Here is a 19853-nt window from a genome sequence, read left to right as displayed (position 1 = left end):
CAAGAGAGAAAACTTGGTGAAAAACTGATCTAATCTTTGATTTACTTGACGATAAGAATACAGAAAACTTGGTGATCAAAGCTAATGTCAATCATATGAAGCTTCTGGACAGATAAACATAACTAATTATATAGATCCCAGTATAGACTTCAATAGAATCTTAATCATTAAGATCATCAACTGTCCACTGACTATTATCATTAGTTGATTACTGTTTACTTATTTTATAGTCAAGGTCAAGCAGTACATTACTATTCAAGCGTGTTTCCAAAGATCCAAATAAAGACTTTAATGCCGTCGAACACATAATGAAGGAGGCAGCCATTCTGAACGTCACATGATATCAGAATCTAGTCCGATTGGTCTAGGCCGCAAAATACACCGAACACAGGCAGATGAGCGAATTTAAGTAAATAATCGGCCGAAAATTTTTGATGACGGGGAATCATACGGCCATAAAAAGTCGTCGTCGACAGGCGCCTGCACACAGCGTATTTTTTTGAGCGATTATAAAATTGGTCGCGATCGGCCGATTAAATACGCTCTACCCCTGCAGTAGAAACATAGAATACACACATAATTATAGACACATATATTCATAAGTATTAACACGAATCATGACTGACTTGCCGAATCTGACTGTTAAATGTATTTCACATCCGCAACAAACAAGTAGTCTTTTAATGAAATTAAACTGCTGTTTTACGTCACGTTTTGTACCGGATTGTGTTAATACCTGTCAATACTACACATCTCAGCTACATCACTTTCTTTCAGAAATGTTCTGCTAATATATGTACCCAATTTTGTTAGGTTCCAACTTTCTCTCGGCCTCGTGAACTGCTTTTGTTGCTGTCTATGTCCATCCTGTTCGAGCCCTTGCTACTGCTGCACCTTGTCATCATCTAAGCCCCTCACAGTCATGATCCATCTCGACTTCTCGGTTTTCATTTAGGCTTATGTTCTGTAAAAACCTATTTTACCTTAAAAGGCACTAATGCCATTTTTATTAGGTCGTTAATAGATTATCTTAAATTATCTTAGTAATGAATAAATAAAGATAGATCATCAAGACAAGATATGTTCTTGTAAAGTTGTAAGAACCAATAGGCTTACTTATATTCCACCATGAACCAATATATAGATATATCTATAATTAAACGATGGCCATCATTTTGTTTTGTAGTCATATATAAAACCAGGGTGGTATATTTTATTGTGAATTAAGTAATTGCCTGTATTATGAGGGTTATAAACTATTCCTATTCCTATAGTTGATCTTAAAGAATGGAAGGAACGTAATGTGGCCATACTTGCTTATCCAAATAAATCGCTTTAATCACATCAATAAATATCCAGAAAATAGGACATGAGCAAATAAATTGTGATGGCAATGAAAAATGGTGGCAGTAATATAGAGATATATTTGTAATTGAGTGCTATAAAGTCCTCATCGGAACATCAGAATTCGTGACATCGCTTTTATTATTGGCAATTACAGCAGCAGTATTGACAAAGACCACTACAATAACGATTCATATATAGAAAACCCCCAAATATATGCTTAGAGATTTTGAAATATATTGATCGACTTATTGTCTGATGTTTAGCGGCAATATGATGCACATGAAGAAACAAAAATGATCCCCGTTATGCTACCTCCAGATCAATGTCATCATCCTGTGTGCAAATGCGTGAAATGAGTTCGAGTGCCAAGCCATATTTAGATTATTATCGGATATGTTGAGATCCATAAGACTGTGTCTCCATGGCGAAAAATAATTATGGAATTTGATAAGGAAACAGAAAAATATCACACGTATCATTTCAGCATTTGGGCGGTTGCACACCAACTCCTCCAATGCCATAAACCAATTGCATTCGTTGAAAAGAATGGATATCATTGAAGGGGAATAACACTATTTGATCAAGCCAAATTCTTCCAGAATTTCTCGATGGCAAATGAACAGAAGACGTTTTCTCTACCATTAGTAATGCCATATACACTCAAATATACTGGTCAAACCATGACGATATATGAAAAGTCTGAAAAAAAAATCTTTAACAATTTTAATTTTCATAACAATTAACAAACTAAAATTGCATTAGAAATTGAAATTGAACATATCAAAACCCAATAACAAAATTATTCTTTTTCTTCTTTTTTTTACTTGATTTCACTAATATTGTTGTGTTGAGTTGGGTTGAAGTTATTTCTGGTTTAAAAAACTTAAATTTGGATGGACTGTTACATTCAAAAGCATCACATGCCTGATTAATAGGTGAATTAATAGAATTATGTTTGAAGTCTTCGTCCAACTGTTCTACAGCAGAAACTTTCACAGAATCTTTAATATTTTCCTTATTAACGGTATTGAAAAGGTTTCGTTTATGGTTTGAATTGGGATTTTCTAATCCGATATCTGAACCGTCAAGAGGTGATATATGACTTATTGGTGAAAAAAGGGTGCTGGCTGGACTAATTGGTATAGAATGATTACATACATTAGCAATATGAACAACATCAGAGCTCACACTATTTGGACTAGGAGGTACATTTTCAGTATGAACCATTGAGTTTTCTTGTTTACTCTCACTTATATCTGATTCTACATTATCTTCAAGCTCACGTTTCAAACAATTGGAATCAAATTCAGTTTCATTTATAGACTCAACTTCGTATTTCAAATCCTTTACTGATTCTTTGTCTGTTTCAATCTTGAGGGAAGGACCCTCTTTTTGTGGTGTTGTTTCCTCCTTCACAGACCTGCTGTTACCAGAGACATCTGACATATTGTCTATGTTATGAGACACACTCAGATGAACAGAAGATTTATCATCATCTTCACCACATAACACACTGTCTACTGAAAGTCTGCTGTGATCCAAACTTGAATCTAAATCACTCTGGTAGTCTTCAGGTTCTTCTTTCACCTGACCAGAATCTAGTCTTTTAGGACTTTCAAATTCAAATTCACAGAAACTGTTACAATCACTGTCAAGAAGATCAGTATTATATTGCACTTCATTTTGAAACGATACACTATCACTATCATTCAGACTTTCATTGTCTCCATTTAATTTTTTAGATTTTTTGTGACTTTTTCCCCTTTCTCCTCTAGCTTTTGACTTTTTGCCTTCAGTCTTTGAGGTTGAAGTTTTGCTTCCAAAGGTCGCTCTGGTATTTGGAGAATTAGTATTGGAGAAGTCATTATCATCTGAATTTTCTCTATTTGAATCTTGAGAAGAATCCAAGCAACTTTTGTTTTTCTTCTTCTTTTTCTTTTTTTTCTTCTTTTTTGATGCACCTGGTTCCTGAGCAGTTGTACTATCAGAATTAACATCTGATTGGACAGATGGTTGGGTAGAAAACAAGGATGCATCAGAATTATAATTTTCACTCTGGTTTAAAGAATTTGACAGTTGGGAGATTGTCTTATCTAGAGTTTGAAAGTCATCAACAGTAGACTTATCAAGAGCTTCTGTAAGATGGGCTGAAGATGTTGAACAACCAGAGTCCAGTGCTCTGCCTTGTGACTTTCCTCTTTTCTTTTTTGCTCTCTTTCTTCCTTTTGAACATGTACTTTCATTACTTTCTGAGTCATAATAAGATGAGTCATTGTTCTTTTGCACTGTTACAGCATCTGGGTCCCTATGAGCTTTGGCAAGATGGCTTGAAATAGTAGTCTGATTGTCACCATCTGAAGTCAAATCTGTTTCCACAGCACTGTCATTGTTAACATTCTTCGCCTTCTTTCTGCCTTTTTGATGTTTATTTTTCTTTCCATTGCTTTTGGTCGCTGGAGCTGATATATTTCTGGAGCTGTCACTTTGCTGAGGACTCAACATATTTTTTTCCTTTTCACTTGAAGAATCTGAAATCATCCTGACAACACTTTTTCTTTTCAGTGTTTTAGTTTCTGTTGACCCTAATAGCCTACCAGTAGATTTTCTTTTAGATTTAACCTGATGATTGCTTCTTAAGCTTGAATCTGAGTGAAATGTATATTCATCATCAATTTCTGTGTCTAGTTCACTACATGAAGCTTTCTGTGATGCTGCAGAATCAGTCTGACTGCTTCCATCTGATGAATCTTCATCTTCACCATCACCTTTTCCTTTCTCTTTTTTTGTATTTTTGGTAGATTCCCTTTTGGATGATTTTTTTTTGGCATCGTAAGGTTTTTCATTTAGTGTTGATTTTTCTTCAACACTTGATAAATCAGCCAAATTTGATTCTGTATCAAGATTTTGTTTCTTTCTCCTTTTATTAGCAGAAGATGTAACTTTCTTTTTCTTAGAACGTTTAGAAGATGTTGTTTTCCCAGTGCTATCTGAATTAGTTTCTGAAAGGTCATCACCATCTGAAGTAACTGATGAACTTGAGAGGTCATCAGAATCATGACCACCTTCTTCGCGTTTTCTCTTTCTTTTTTTAGATTTGTTGTCAGCTTCTGCCAGTTCACTCTTCTTTGATTTTGTAACTTTGTCATCAGGAGTTACAGATTTCTTTTTCTTCAAAGCTGTAGCTTGTGGCTTTTTGAATCCATCAGCAGAACAATTCAAAGATTTTTCTGAGTTTGTTGGACTAGAGGGGTGATTAGTGATGGTTTGAGATGATATTGAGTTGCCTCGAGATCTTCTACCATGTGATTTTGATAGAGTATGGGTAGAGGAGTTACCAGAGTGGACTGACAGCTGGTCTGTGTGTGAGTGGGTACCAGATGATGATGATTGTAACATTTGTAACAGTGACAGGTTCTGGGATTCTCTGGCTAATAAAGTTCGATTGGCATCAGGTTTGGATACTTTGGATACCATACTAGTAGCATCTGTGATATAAGTAGCTGTATCAGTTATAAAGCTTCCGTCAAGTTGACATCCTTCATCATATCCAGCTATCAAGGATTTCATATATCTATCCAACAATTTCGGATTATTTTTGTATTCAAAATATATTTTATTTATATCATGGCCTTTCTTCTTCAAAGTTGTGTAATACTTTCTCCTAGTTTCTGATTTTTTTATCAGTTTTCTTTTGGCTTTTTCATACGTATCTTTGTACTTTTTCAAATCTTTATCCTAAAAATACAGAAATCATATTTGCATCTGGTTATTGCTTTGAATGCCTTAAAAGGAATTTATTTTTCAGTGAGAAAACATATCAAGGTAAATTTTAATGTTGCATTCTGTCATACAAGAAAGCGGCCATTGGAGTCTAGGTATAAGCTGAAGTTGGTAATTACAATTAATACAATGTTCATTAATTTAAGGGGACAATGATTAAACTTACAGCTTGAAAAAGAAGAGAAGACAAATCAGGTTCTGGTTCATGCCACAGTTTAATCAATATCTGACTTCTAGCAGTAGAATGTGGTAGTTTATCATAAGGTGGTATCTGTTCATTGAATATCTTTAAACCATCATCAGAATCAATACTGGCAAACTTATCCTGATAAAAACAAAAGATCACAAAGTGTTTTACATAGCATATAGAGATATACTGATTTCATAAATTGTTACAAATAAAACTCATAATCCAATTAATGAGTCACAAAAGAGCCAGATTTGTGGGATAGCAAGACCTGTTTGAGATTGACCATTACATAATTTGTCTTCTTATCAAGAAACCAGTCCTATGAGACACTTTGAAAGGTTAAAAATAATGTCAACAGAATAGGACTGTGGTAGAAAATTTAGATTACATTGCACACAAAAATATCAGGAAACGAAATTGTACAGGTAGACTAATCTAATTAGAACCATTCCAATTTCTCCTTTTGTTTCAAAAGGTTTCAAAATATGTATTGAACATATGCTTCAGTAGTGTGTTATACAATATATTACTACCTGTTGATGAGCTGTAAGTAATGAATGGGATGTGGTTGGTGATAGTTGACAAGTGTCACATAGCTCCTCAATGTTATTATTACCATAATTAGTTCTGATATTCCCTGGTTTACATAGAACACAGGATTCACTTGACACTCCTGTTTCTAATACTTCTATCAATATAAATATATTGAATCATGAAATGAAGAGTCCATATTACATTGGTATGCATACTTTTGATCTATATAGTAGTTGTTGGTGTCCTGAGTGAAGCAGACCATGCTTACTCTTTTTGAAACACCTGATGGTACTTTTCCTTACACTACAATACAACTTTGACTCTCTTTATTTACCATACTTTGATTTATGATTAATGAAACTGTTTTTTGGTTGGGTGTAGGTGCTTTTATCCTACGTAGAGTGTTTTTTCTTGGCAGAATTCCGAAGCAGAATTGTTTCATTCAAGCATGGTTTTATTCCTGAAATGCTACAGTGGTCACAATTTTTGTTCAAAGCATAGAAGACATTCTCAAAACTACATACCATGATATCTATTAGAATAATCAATCGTTGTCACTTCTAACAAATTATTTTCTTCACAAACTTGACCAACATGTCTTTCTAATGAAGACATCCATAATTTACAGTGCAACTGAGCTTCTTGGTTGAAATTACTGGTATTGAAGCCTGGACCAGCAGAACATGTTGGATCATTATTATTATTATTAGTGGTAGAATAAACTTGATGATATAACTCTCCATGACAGTCCAGCTGGAAACAAAAAAGTTTGATTAAAAATTCTATCCATACTTAATAAATAAATGATTGAAAATAGCCATATTAAGCAAATTCAACACTGCAAAAAAAAGCTTAGTCAGCTTTCCCAACTGCTGGGAGGGATCTCTAGAACATTTATTGATCCATAATGACAAGACACTTTTCTATGGGAGTAGCTCAAACCTGTGTCAATGACGGAAAAAATTCAAAGGAATAATCTTAACAAGCCTTTCACTAAGTCATCATGGATTCCTATAAATATTAGAAGGCATCACTAACTGTACCTGTAATGTTAAAATAGAGTTTGAATCAGCACCAGACAAAGCTGATATACCACTTAATGATGTTTCTAATCTCTTCTTAGATAATATACAGTATGTATTTAACATTGGTATTTCATAGTTACAGATATCACTGAAATTATAATACACAGAATATTCAATATCCAATATAAAATATCATATTAAAAAATAACCAAGCATAGCCAGGTAGAGTCTATTTAAACTCATGACAAACTGGTGAATTACCAGTAAATGTGATGACTTTTCATACTGTATTCAAATATCATGTTCAATATCGTTAATTGAGGTTATTTCACTCTTAGTGGATATGAGGGTACCTTATCATCAAATTGAAATTGAAATAACAATAATGAGTACGAAATTGTACTGCTACTAATATATACCTTATTTTAGAGAGTCTAAAAGGAGTTTGTGTAGATGTAGCAGGTTTAGTATCAGACTGTTGAAATCTAAAACAAGTGGTTTCTGGTGGGTAATGGGATGATAAGAGAACCAGTGAATTATCAGTGTTATACTGGTCTTTATAAACTGATATTAACCCTGGACTAGAGTCTAATAGATGATCCCAATATAATACCTGTAAGAAACAGAGGTGGCATTTTGTAGCATCAAATGAAATCAAAAGATATAGTTTTAAGTCAATTCTTTTTTCGCTCCTTAATGAGCTCATGAAACCGGGGAAGATTGTGCTGAATGAAGGAAATTTTGCCTTGACTTTCTTTGTAGTATGGCAAAGACTTGAAGTCATTTTCAACTGAAAATTGTAATCTATAACATCAGTCCAAAAGAATTCCAATATTTTTACTATGAGCATATTCATACGACCATTATATTATGACGAAAATAAAAGAGAAACTTACACTATGATTAGGAAAGCGTTGATCTAGTAATAGTAAAGAATAATCTGTAGCTAGTAAATATTGATAGGGATTACTAGGATGTTTACTAGTTACTGTTATACGTTCATTATTCAGTAATCTTTTATTAGGTAGTGTAAATAAATCAAAACTCTCATCACACTTTGTCTGAAATTAAATATATATCGTACTTATACATTTTTATTTCTAATTTTTATTTTCTATTGATGTACTCTAAGAAAAATAAATTCATTAATTGTGTACAAATAGAATGTAGGAACAGAACTGAAAATTATACAGGGAAGTCACAATACATATACTGGTATGAAATAATTGAAGTCTTGATGGAATTTATCATAAAGGATAACCAATAACTTGTTACAAAATTCAAAAACATAACCCAACAGCTGGATGATGAAAAATTAGTCCCAAGCGAAAGGGACAAATTGATATATTAACATTGTTATCAAACATACCCTTCTATCATAGATCTGTACCACTGTTTTATCAGCTAATACAATTTCTTGTGGACATGCTCCATATTGTACTTGTCTCCATTTATCATTACAATGAAATCTTGTTGCCTTATTTAGTATAACTCCTTCTAGTCTACAATTATTTTAACATTAACATTTTATTTGAATTACCTATCATGTCTTAGGTAATTTACATATCTAACTTCAAAGTTCTTGAATGTAAGGGTTTTCCTCATACTCAGTCATAAGGAAAAACATTTTAGCCTATGTCCAGCTGGTAGAAACCATCATCGGTACCCATATTACTATCGTTGAGAAGTATACATGTAAATGGATTATTCTCATCTTTTATCTTTGAAATGTGTTAAATAAATCACAAAGAACATGTCCTACCCTTTACCAACATTCCAAATATGTACAGTACCAGAATCTGTTGCTATCAAACTTTCACCTTCTATATAAGGACTGAAAATAAAATAACATATACATATATAATAATATATGTAACTATTAAAACATTCACTTCAATATATATATTAGTTTTTATAAATCATTGTCTTAGTTACTTGAGTAAACTACATTTTAGACTTGTGTTGGAACATTGAATTGTGACAAATTTTGCCTTTTATCCTAAAAAAAAAACAGCACAATTTCAAAGGATATTTAGTCCAAATAATAGCCTTTTCATTGATATCAATTTCAGCTATCCATATCGCTTTTCAACATAATATTCCACTTTCAGAGTTGTCTTACTTTCAAGTTACAGTATGTAACCAGATAATTGAACAGGTCATTACTTACCTTACAGCAATAGATGTTGGTTTTTCATCCACTGTTTCAATAGTATTAATAGTATTACTGTAATTTTCTCCTTGAAATCTCATCATATGACATTTATTGTCTTGACTTCTTATACCACAATATCCTGTATGAGAAGTTGTTCTTAATTAATTCAAATAATTAATAAAATATCAATAATCATATGTTCTAATAACCATGTTTAAACTAATAAAATATGTCTCCTTAAAGAAACCTGCTAGCCCATTGAAGTACAATTGGTGCTCGAGAAAAATCAGATTGACAAGGATCCTGTCCATGAGCTGGTCCTTGGCCAAATCTCTTGGTATTGATCTTTCCTGGTTTATCCGTTCTCTTTTCCTGCTAGATGAACTGGAATAATGAGGAAAGATGACTTATTCAATGCTAAACAAGAAAGTTTTGACAATAGAATAATCCTTAAATCCCCTGTCCCCCTGAAAAAAAAGTTCAGAATTTGGAGCACCACTTACACCAGTGAAGCAATACTAACTTACCAGTATCTCTTATTTTAGTAGATTGCACCTCGTATATACCTGATCCTATATCAATCTCTATACCATTACCATATTTATAGATATTATTATCATCTTCATTTACTGTTACATCACATATATCTTGTTACAACTCAGGAAATAAATTGATTCTAAAATTTTATGTTGCTCTTTAATATGAATTGAACACTATTTTAACAGTGAAAAGATTTTGTTATTGTATGTGTATATTTATAGAAATAAGGATACTGAGTTTATCAAATTGTGGACCAGAAGGAAAACAAACAGTCTTGTTGTATCTGTCATCATTTAACACAGCTAGACATCCACCAACATATTCACTGTTATAATTCTATGAATAAAAACATTACATAGGTTACATTATCTGAGATTTCTACAGTTTTCCATCCAAAAATTATATATGTTATTAAACTAATATAACAACAAGTTATACATATTTGTGTGATGTAATTAGGGTAGCAAATATCAAACAAATGTATTACTATACCAATATTCTGATTTGTACCCAACCACAATGAGGAAAAAATGATTTCAGAAATGGGTACTAAATACCAATTGCTCATCTTTCCTAACAAAAAAGGACAAACCTCTATATTAGCTGATATCAATTTTGTATAATCTAAGATATAATTTTTCACAGTTTCAGTAGGTCTAGTTTTAACAGCTAGTTTAATAATACACCCCTCTTCTTCTACACCTTCTATTAAACGTTTTAATGGTTTCAAATGATTACATGGTATCTAAAATAAAACACATGGCATCATCAAGAAAAAGTTATATCTTGAATATTGTGCACATTGGATAACATATTTTGATTTATTTGCCAAATGTGTATAACCAATGTTTCAGGAACGAGCACAAGAGCTGAATCCAATTCAGATTCCACTTCAGTACAGTTGTTAAACAACACTTTCTCTTGCCTCAAGTTTTCTATTAACACTTGAAATATGTGGTGTGGTGTTTTTCTCGGTAAGTAATTTTCTGCAATAAAAGTATATTATATAATAATCCTTTCAGATCAGTGAAAGTCCATGGAATCAAATGAAAGTTAAAATCTGCAATTACTACTGTTACCTTAACAACATATTCATTTTGACTGTTTCTAAACATAACACAGTATGAAAGTTATTACCTTAGAAAGCATGGCTCCTCTCATTCTAGTTATATAATTAACAAAATATCTGGCCTTTTCAATATTAGCAAGATTCTCCGCCATAACTCGATCCTTGAACGGGTAGTCAACTGAAAAATGCATTGTGAGTAAAATTGTATAATGGACACAATATAGTCACTTGTTCTATCAGCAAATTACTTTTTACCCTTATAACCCTATCACACCGGACTGCCACCATTTGTGATCTTATTGCGACTATTAAATGTACTGTGTAAAATATTGTATTTAAGGAGACGTCTGTGGCGATCTCAACAGCGATTATTGGCATCCATTGGCCAAAAACACTTACTGTACCTTGTAATGCTGTAGAAGATATTGGTAGTGTTGGATGTTTAGCAGATAACTGATCATCATTAAAATGATTATTCTGATTAAGAACTGGTTGTCCTATATCACTCTGTATTAAAACACTAGACACTCTTCCATAGTTAATAAAAATATCATGGCGCTTGTTGTTTGGTCTAATTAATGAATTAGGGAAATAATAGTCTTGTGTGTCATATTTGGATGTTTCATTTTCATCCATGTTATTATTTGATGACATACTTTGCCTTGCTTTTAGCAACCTATAAAGGAAATGTGAAATGTTATCTGGATTGTTTTCATATTCATAGATCATCAAGTCATAACTGAATAACTAATGCATTGAGCTAGAGAGAACTTAGGACAAGATAAATTTCCCTATCTTTGATGTTTTTGTTGACTGATAGAAATCAAGTTAAAATGCCAGGTCAGAAAAAAGGGTTCTTGATTCTAGAAGAGCTAATCTCCTGGTGATGCATAAAAATTCCTCAGTTCAGGCGAAGCTCACTAAACCGGATCAAGGAGTCATCAACTGCTCCTCTTAGAATCACACACATTGTGATTACCTCCCTTGGACCTTTCACTTTCAACGTTTTAGGAATATCGCGGTGTAGTCTTCAGATATTAAACAACATCTCACCATTTAGTGTTAAGAAAGATCATACAGTAACGTGATTTTCACTTACGTTATATTTAGGGAACTGTCATAAATATTCGTACGATTTACAAGATACTTCTTTCTGAAAAATAAGCAATGTTGTTATTCATGGGCGCAGCCAACTTGCTGGAGTAATAATTATTGTTTATCATTTTCTTTTGGAACCTGAATCCTAATTTCATTCTATTTTGGATAGATAATGGTGACCTATGATAAATATCGAGGGAGATAAAATCAGAATTAAATCCAAACGAAATGGTAGTTATAAATTAGTATATCAACGTACAATAATGTACATTGTCAACAATTTTCACTAAATGCTCCCTCAGAGAAATATTTTTAAGTGGAGGGAAAATGAAAGTAAAGATTAAAAGTAAGTTTGCTTTTATTCAAATTCAACGTACGCCAATATGATGAATTCGTTATACAGTATTTTGATCAGAGTCAATGAAACAAAAGCAACGACATAAGAAAGCCATAATTTATTCTATATAGGATTAAATGCAATGACTTCATGTCAGGTTCTGAGGAGAGTAGGCTAGCCTGACAAGTGACATTTTTTAATGGTATAATGCCTATTTTGAATTGAATTTGAATAGGACTATAATAAATTGATCAGCTCTGATAAGAGCTGGAAATTTTTCAATTTGTTGTTTAGTCAACAATAGACAATCCATTTATCAATGATATTTATTTTCTATTTATTTCATGTTTTACTTTTCACCAATGTTTAAAGGGTGAGTTGATTTTCATTTCATTTTTTATCCCTGGCAGGGTTCAACACGGGTTTTCTAGTTCTAATAGGATAAATCAGCATGGCCGTGATATGTTAGAAATAGAGCACATGCATGACTTCAAAGCTTTTGTTGAAGCCAATATATGACACCATAATATATTGTATTGTAGGGCCTAGGGCATAGATTGGGCTATATCTGAAAAAATTTCTTGGCCATTGTAATGTAGCATAATTCAGATAATATTATGTAGCCTACTTCAAATTTCCATTCAAATACTGATATCAAAATCTCACTGTCACTTTTAGTTTTAATCAGACATGATTGGTAAATACTGCCTTATAGATCATCAGGTTTGAATTGATATTATTTAAGTAGATATTTATTTAAAATTTCAGTTGGACAGCTGTAGCCAGTTGGAGATGGATAGCTAATGATGAGAATTGTGGAATCTGTCGAATGCCTTTTGATGGATGTTGTCCAGATTGTAAACTACCAGGAGATGATTGTCCTCTAGGTATTTTCTATTTTTTTTTTATTTCTGATTGAGCTCAAGTGCAGAAATTGGATTTGGTAGCCCAGACCTATTATTCCAGTCATAGGAAAGAGGAATCAAGATTTCTTAGTGATTCGGTCTGCAATTCCCAATATGTCACACATCTTGAAAGATCCAGGATGGTTATGGAACTCATTCTAAGTCTACCTTTGTGTCAGCTCTTAAATTGCTATTTGGTAGATAGGCTTCCCAACGTGTCAGTTTTCTCCAAGTTATAAAACTCTGCTAACCATTGCATTGGGATTTTTTCTCTTAGTTTTTGATATTTGGTTTTATCCTTTATGTCCTAGTATATTTATGACTTATTTGGTTTTTTTTCAGTTTGGGGTCAGTGTTCCCATTGTTTTCATATTCACTGTATAGTGAAATGGCTGAATTCCCAGCAAGTTCATCAACTATGTCCTATGTGTCGACAAGAATGGAAATTTAAAGAATGACAGGATTTTCTGACAGACATTCCTTCATTCACACTGCCATATGTTTCAATATGTATATAGACCAATACTGGTGTAGATGTTTTCATTGTTAATACTGACTATTTCTTACATGTTTTGTATGTGTGTATAGGAGACTACATGCCCTGCTGGGGATGGATTATTTCATAAGGATAAAGGGAAACGTACTATCTCCATTTGTGATAAATATAATGTTAACTCTGGTATCAAAATAATTTGTGTATAGCCTATGTAATTATCTTGAGAACCAGTTTGAAGGGAGGCAATCTGTGTTTCACAGACTGATATTGTCTTATTTATTTCATTAAATGATTGAACATACCTTTGTATATTTGGACTTCTTTTTAATATAAGGCTCATCTTTGAACAAAAAAAACCCAATTGATAACCATTGGATTTCAATTTTACTGGGTGTTCAACAAACTGTTAAAGAAGAGCCCTATATCGAATGTTCATTTTGGGAAAGGGTGTAAACTTTACACTGAAGTGCTGAATGAAAGGTTAAAATCCAGAAATTACAGTCACACATTTCATTTTGCAATATAAACATTTCAACATTGGTTAACGATAAAAAAATTTGTATAATTCTTCACATGAAATGACTGAAAGCCTTGCATAAGGAAAACAATTATTACACTTGTATTCATCTGTATCACATCACTTCCACATGAACTTTAATACCTCATTCTCAAGTTAATCTCAGTTTATTTGTCTGATATCAAACAGGAAATTGATATTTTCTGTCACATCATGAAAAGGTTATTTCACTAGCATTAAAAGTTTATATTTCACATATTAAACACACTATCAGGAAGTTAACATTGCTTCTTGTAGTTTGTGAGCAGCATCTTCACTTAATTTCTTACAACTTTTTAACAGATCTGCAAGAAAATAAGAATGAATAAATGGGCTAAAATTCAAATTTGTTATGATATAATTGATTTTTACTTAAATTGATACTTTAATGTGCGATAGTATCATTTAATAGAATTTGAATATTATGCTGAAAGTGTCAAAAGAGTCATATTCCAGTAAACATGCTCATGTCTTGCTGTGATAGCACCTGTATAGTTGTAGGTTAATTTTAATACACAGTTCTGTGCTCAAATATAGAAAAGATAAAATGGGGAGCAAGATTATCATCCTACCTTCTAATTGTTGTTCAGCATCATGTAGATTAGAATTATCAAAACTGGAGGTATCTAATGTCCAATAATTATCATCAACCCATGGTGTAGGTAGAATACTGTTATTATTACTTATAGCTTTATTAGTAGACTCTACAATAAACACTAACACTTAAAGTCAGGTACTTCTATAATGAGAAAAGTTAGTATACTGGGTCCAGAGAGTCCTTGAAACAATTTAAGCTAATGACATCCCATTATCAACAGATTCAAACTCTGCTCCCTTTCTTACAAAAAAACTGAGCACCTAGTAAGTTGTTTAAAAAGACTTCGAAATTGGTGACATCTAAAACTTAACATGAGTAAAGAGAAACAAAAATGACTTTTTAATCCAAAGGGGGTTCATTCCATCAAAAAATATCAATACCTTCTATTGCTTTATCAATTTGTTGACACATTAAAAAAAGTTCACTTCCCTTGCCAGATACTCTCTCACCTGAAGAAAAAATAATAATTATTTTAATTTTAAGTACAGCTGACTGTAATGAAGTGGCTTAATTTTGAATCATCATATTAGTTAACCAAACCAAGGTAAAATAGAAGGAATCATTTGCCTTAGAAAAAATATCAAATTTTTGAAAAATTTTGGCCTTAAATAGTTTTAAAATTTATTTCTGCGATATAAGGCATCTATCTTTTAAGGTTAGAAACTGATGTAAGTTATTGCTTACCATTTAAAGATACCAATGTTGGAAATAGATTTATAACATCTTGTTTATAGTTTGTATTATGACACAAAGGATTAGATAATCCTGTTCTATAATCCTCTAATCTTAATTCTTTCAGATTACTTAATCCAGTTAAACACCCGAGTTCGCCTATGCTGTAAATATAAACCAAATAATTTCTGATGAAGAATATGTGAACTATAAAAAATAGAAAACCATTCAAATAGTTTTTGTATCAAAAATCAATTTTTTGTAGGATTTTAGGTTGAAATTTATTCTTCTTTGAAATCGAAATCAGATATGATATTGTAAACATCATTACTCCAAATTGCTGTCGTATCAATTTATGCAACTATAATAACAGTAATCTGCAATACAATATTTCCAGCAAAAACTATTGAGTGTTTACCTTCCAATTAAGTTACCAGATAAATTCAATTTACATAAACCTTCTAATGACTGTAACCCTTCTGAAAGTGAAGAAGATTTAATCTATTTATATCATTTATAGTCGACAGATTTCATTAGCTTGTCAAACAAGTTAAAAATTAAAATTAAAATTATGAAAACATTGATATTTAAAATTGATACAGGTTTAACTATCGAGGCATGTTGTCTGAGTTTTCCTTACATCTTTGTATGTTTCAGTCAATGGCGATAACATAGGCCTACTTACCTAAACAATGTATTCTATTAGCTGATAAATTTAACACAGCTAAATGATCTAGACCAGCTAGCTTGTGTAATTTACTCAGGTTATTCTTTGATAAATCTAATTGTTCCAAGTTGGTACAGTCACTGATACTGCCAAGATCATTTATGTCTGAAATTAAAATACAGATTAAAAATGAGGGGTGTGGTTAAGAGCTGGAGGGGACTACTTTCTGATAAAGCCAAAGGTATATTACATGTAAATAACCAAGCATTTCTAGATATTTCTTTATCTTGTAAAGTAGGTTTATTAACATGAAAATGTAAATGTATTTTGTTATTCCTACATCTGTTTTGCTTCGGACATCCTACCTAATCACAGAAAATAAAGGCTGTGACTTTCTGACTTGACTTACCTAAATTTTGTAAATTAATATTATGGATACTTTCAACTTCAAACTCTCCACTTATAGTCTTTAAAAACTGTTTTGTAATTTTTCCTACTTGAAAGTAAACAATGATCATTAATGTCAAAGGGATTTAGTATTTATACTCTTCTAAATTTGCTTTTCCTGCTTGAACAGAATTTCAAATTCATGGTTCTCTTGTAATCAAAGATATAACTTCAAAAACGGATCTTGCAACCTTCGGTCAATAAATAGTCTAATAAATAAGTTTCTTTTTCAGACTGGAGTAAGTTGTCTGCAGTAGGTCTAGATCTACAGTGTACTCTGTGATATCCGACATCTGAGTACTATGAGCCGATTCAATTAGACAAGCTTGCCTTACGAGGACCGGGATATCTTGCTTGAAGTAAATTCAAATAGCGTTAATAATCATACATACCACTGTTTACTGTCATTTTTCTTTTTATAAATCAAACATTAACACAGAAAAAAACCATTTTAATTTGTTGTAGCAACAAAGAGTTATCTTTCCTTAGAAATTAAGGTATTTGTAATTATTGGATTTGGATCTGAAATAACCTTTAAAACTAAGATTTAGGTCAAATTATTGGTATATTTAATATTACTCGTAATTTCTATGTATAGAGATAAACATTGGATTAAAATTTACTAGATGTCTTTGGGGTTCGGGGAATACTGAAAACTTAAAAACCAGTTTTGTATTAACTTTGACCTTGAACTACAAATTTGTATTACCTCCCTTCTTGACGTAAACAAAAATAGGATGAAAGACTCAATGACCTTTAGGCTTAGGGCTTCTTTTATCTAAAAATATTCAATGTTCATTTGTAGGTTATCAAGATTAAACAGGTCCCTTTCCTTTCCTTTCCATTTCTACCTTACAACAAGAAAAATGGCTGACGAGATTGCAGGAATACGTCATCCTTATCTGAGCAAAAGTGATATTTTTGATATCAAAGATCTGCATTCCAAGAATCCTTTTCAACAATTTAACAAGTGGTTTGAGGACGCCAGCCAGTCTTCCAACATCCTAGAACCAAATGCCATGGCTCTAGCTACTGCCTCCAACTCTGGTGTACCCTCAGTGAGAATGCTGCTTTTGAAAGGATTCAGTGAAGAAAATGGTTTCGTATTCTACACAAATTATGAGAGTAGGAAATCAAAAGATTTACAAGCCAACCCACAATGTAGTTTGATGTTTTATTGGGAACCTTTAAGACGGTCAGTAAGGATAGAAGGAAAAGCAGCTAAAATGTCAAGAGAAGCTAGTGAAAAGTATTTTTCTTCAAGACCAAGAGATAGTCAGATAAGTGCTATTGTCAGCAAACAGGGGCAAGTGGTAAACAATCGTGAATTTTTAGATAAAAAACATTCAAGTACTGTTGAACAATATGGAGATAAAATGCCAATTGAAATGCCAGATTATTGGGGTGGATTTCATATTCAACCATCAGTATTTGAGTTTTGGCAGGGGCAGTCCAATCGACTTCATGATAGAATAATGTTCAGGAAACTGGGTAGTGGAGAAAAGAAAAGTGGGTCTGCAATGGTTGGTGAAAATGGATGGATAATTGAAAGACTCTCTCCTTAAAGATCATACCCTTTTTTTTGTATACCATTCCGTTATGAAATCCCTTTCCAATCAATTTGATAAATTCTGATCATTTTAAAAGCTTTTAAAATGTGATCAATTTTGGAACAATGGCTGATTTTTGTAGTATTACTGGTATTTTTGTATGATTTTTATGAATAGAGTGCAATATTCCTTATAGTTAAGTGTCCCTAAATCTAGATTATAATTGATGATTTTAAACATAATAGAATTGTTTTAGCTGTTTTAGCAGTATATTTTTATAATCAGTTGAAATAATATAAGCTTATATTGTTTCCATTGCCATTATTTGCTTATCCTTGAATTGCATATTGATTAGAATTGACTCTCTCAATTTGCCCCTCTTTCATAAAAATGTAAATACAATGGTTCATACTGCCATTTTATTCTAGTCTGCTGAATTGTATTGGAATTTAAGGAAATCTCAATTTTGTGCTGAAAACTCTGTGGTATAGTTATCATAAGAGGTCAGTAAATAAAGCAAACTATTGAATTTGTAGTTGTTCTTTATTTCAGTGTAAAATTTAATAACCAAGGAACCATGTCCAAGGAACTGTCATTAGTGTTACAACAATAATGGCGGCTGCATACAGTGTTGCCAAAATATTATGATTAATTTAGAAGAAAGAAAGTACAGGACACAAAAACTGTTAATTTTGTAGTTGATACTTGAATACTGAAATCAGAAATTAATTTTTACTTATCCACCCAAATAGAAACAAATCAAAATGCGAACATCATTAAGTAATTTTTTAGTCGGTCTGTATAATCACGTCATATAAATCATCTGTAAACACTGTACAATATTTACAATAACTAACAACAGTTTCAATATATAGAGGTAATATATATTCAACCAGTAAACTGATTATTTCATCAAGAATATTTTACTAAAATGTTATGTTCTAATTTTTTTTTCTACAAATGAAGACAATACACTTATGCCTTCATACATTGAATTTTAATACTTCTACAGCAAAGACATTTGTGCACAGATGTCAAATAGCAACAGGAGCAAACAGGAGTTTGTATTTTGATAGTTTAAGTAGCAATGATAGCAATAAAATCTTTATTGTATGGCCTATTCTACCTCAAAACAAAATAAAGTGATCTTGATTTGAATTAAACCCAAAAATGTATGAACAAATATCCTTGCTTGACATACACGAGATGTCATTGTGGTCTGGTATGGATTGTATTTCCCTCTATATATTGTATTGAACTGTATAATAACAGGAATAACACTGTACATAAATAAGATCATGACATTATAATATCATTGTCCTTAAAAACATCTACATATTCTATGATATATTCATTAACTTCAGAAGTGGTTGTCTAATTGACAACAATGAAATGCCATTTATAGAAACCAAAATAAAATTCAAAGCGAAAACGTGGTGCACACAAAAAGAATTAAAGCAGTTTTTCCATCAAAAGGCGGACAAAACCTAAAAATACTGTTTGAGGAAAACTCTTGATAAAAAATTTATAAGTTTGCCTTAATATCAGAAATCAAACAATACAAAATATCCCATCACATTTAAAATACTGTTTATATATGAGGCTTTTTTTCACAAATTTTCATAAAAAATAAAAAAAATGTTTGAAACATTGATAACACTAGTCCAGATAAATTAACATTTGTTATATATTACATGCATTTCTATAACATATTTATATGAACTTATTAACTAGCAGAAATATTAAAATTTAGAAATAATCAGCTTTTCTCCATGAAAATGCAGATGGTAACAGAACAGACCAGAATCACTGGCAAGCTTTCCCTATTGTGGTAAGTAAATCGCAGATGCTGGCAATACCCTAATAAGTCTTAATTTTCTTGGCAGA

At 31.9% G+C, this 19853-nt stretch overlaps 4 protein-coding genes across 4 annotated transcripts; 2 read left to right on the top strand and 2 right to left on the bottom strand.

Moving 5' to 3' along the window:
* Positions 1-2053: 2053 nt before the first annotated feature.
* On the bottom strand, positions 2054-11276 carry LOTGIDRAFT_233091 (hypothetical protein; the record flags this gene model as incomplete). Its single annotated transcript, XM_009058552.1, has 15 exons — positions 2054-5082; positions 5294-5452; positions 5851-6005; positions 6376-6604; positions 6895-7024; positions 7296-7489; positions 7773-7937; positions 8246-8378; positions 8639-8710; positions 9047-9170; positions 9559-9660; positions 9826-9907; positions 10164-10316; positions 10709-10818; positions 11045-11276. The coding sequence occupies 15 exons, from the start codon at positions 11274-11276 to the stop codon at positions 2128-2130; spliced, it is 4995 nt and encodes a 1664-aa protein (XP_009056800.1). The 3' UTR covers positions 2054-2127.
* Positions 11277-12065: 789 nt separating this feature from the next.
* LOTGIDRAFT_178662 (hypothetical protein) lies at positions 12066-13438 on the top strand (the record flags this gene model as incomplete). The annotated part of the gene is made up of 3 exons (XM_009058551.1): positions 12066-12088; positions 12844-12962; positions 13323-13438. The coding sequence occupies 3 exons, from the start codon at positions 12066-12068 to the stop codon at positions 13436-13438; spliced, it is 258 nt and encodes an 85-aa protein (XP_009056799.1).
* Positions 13439-13973: 535 nt separating this feature from the next.
* Positions 13974-16824, bottom strand: LOTGIDRAFT_233089 (hypothetical protein; the record flags this gene model as incomplete). Its single annotated transcript, XM_009058550.1, has 8 exons — positions 13974-14337; positions 14605-14736; positions 15011-15079; positions 15315-15466; positions 15721-15781; positions 15988-16134; positions 16379-16465; positions 16809-16824. 8 exons carry the CDS (start codon positions 16822-16824, stop codon positions 14264-14266), a joined length of 738 nt encoding a protein of 245 aa, XP_009056798.1. The 3' UTR covers positions 13974-14263.
* A 458-nt stretch (positions 16825-17282) lies between these two features.
* On the top strand, positions 17283-17981 carry LOTGIDRAFT_162578 (hypothetical protein; the record flags this gene model as incomplete). The annotated part of the gene is made up of 1 exon (XM_009058549.1): positions 17283-17981. One exon carries the CDS (start codon positions 17283-17285, stop codon positions 17979-17981), a length of 699 nt encoding a protein of 232 aa, XP_009056797.1.
* Positions 17982-19853: the final 1872 nt, after the last annotated feature.

The sequence above is a fragment of the Lottia gigantea genome, assembly GCF_000327385.1.
Source record: "Lottia gigantea unplaced genomic scaffold LOTGIsca_34, whole genome shotgun sequence".
Lineage (NCBI taxonomy): Eukaryota > Metazoa > Mollusca > Gastropoda > Lottiidae > Lottia > Lottia gigantea.
The sequence above is the reverse complement of the archived record's forward strand: the minus strand, read 5'-3'. Positions and strand labels throughout refer to the sequence as shown.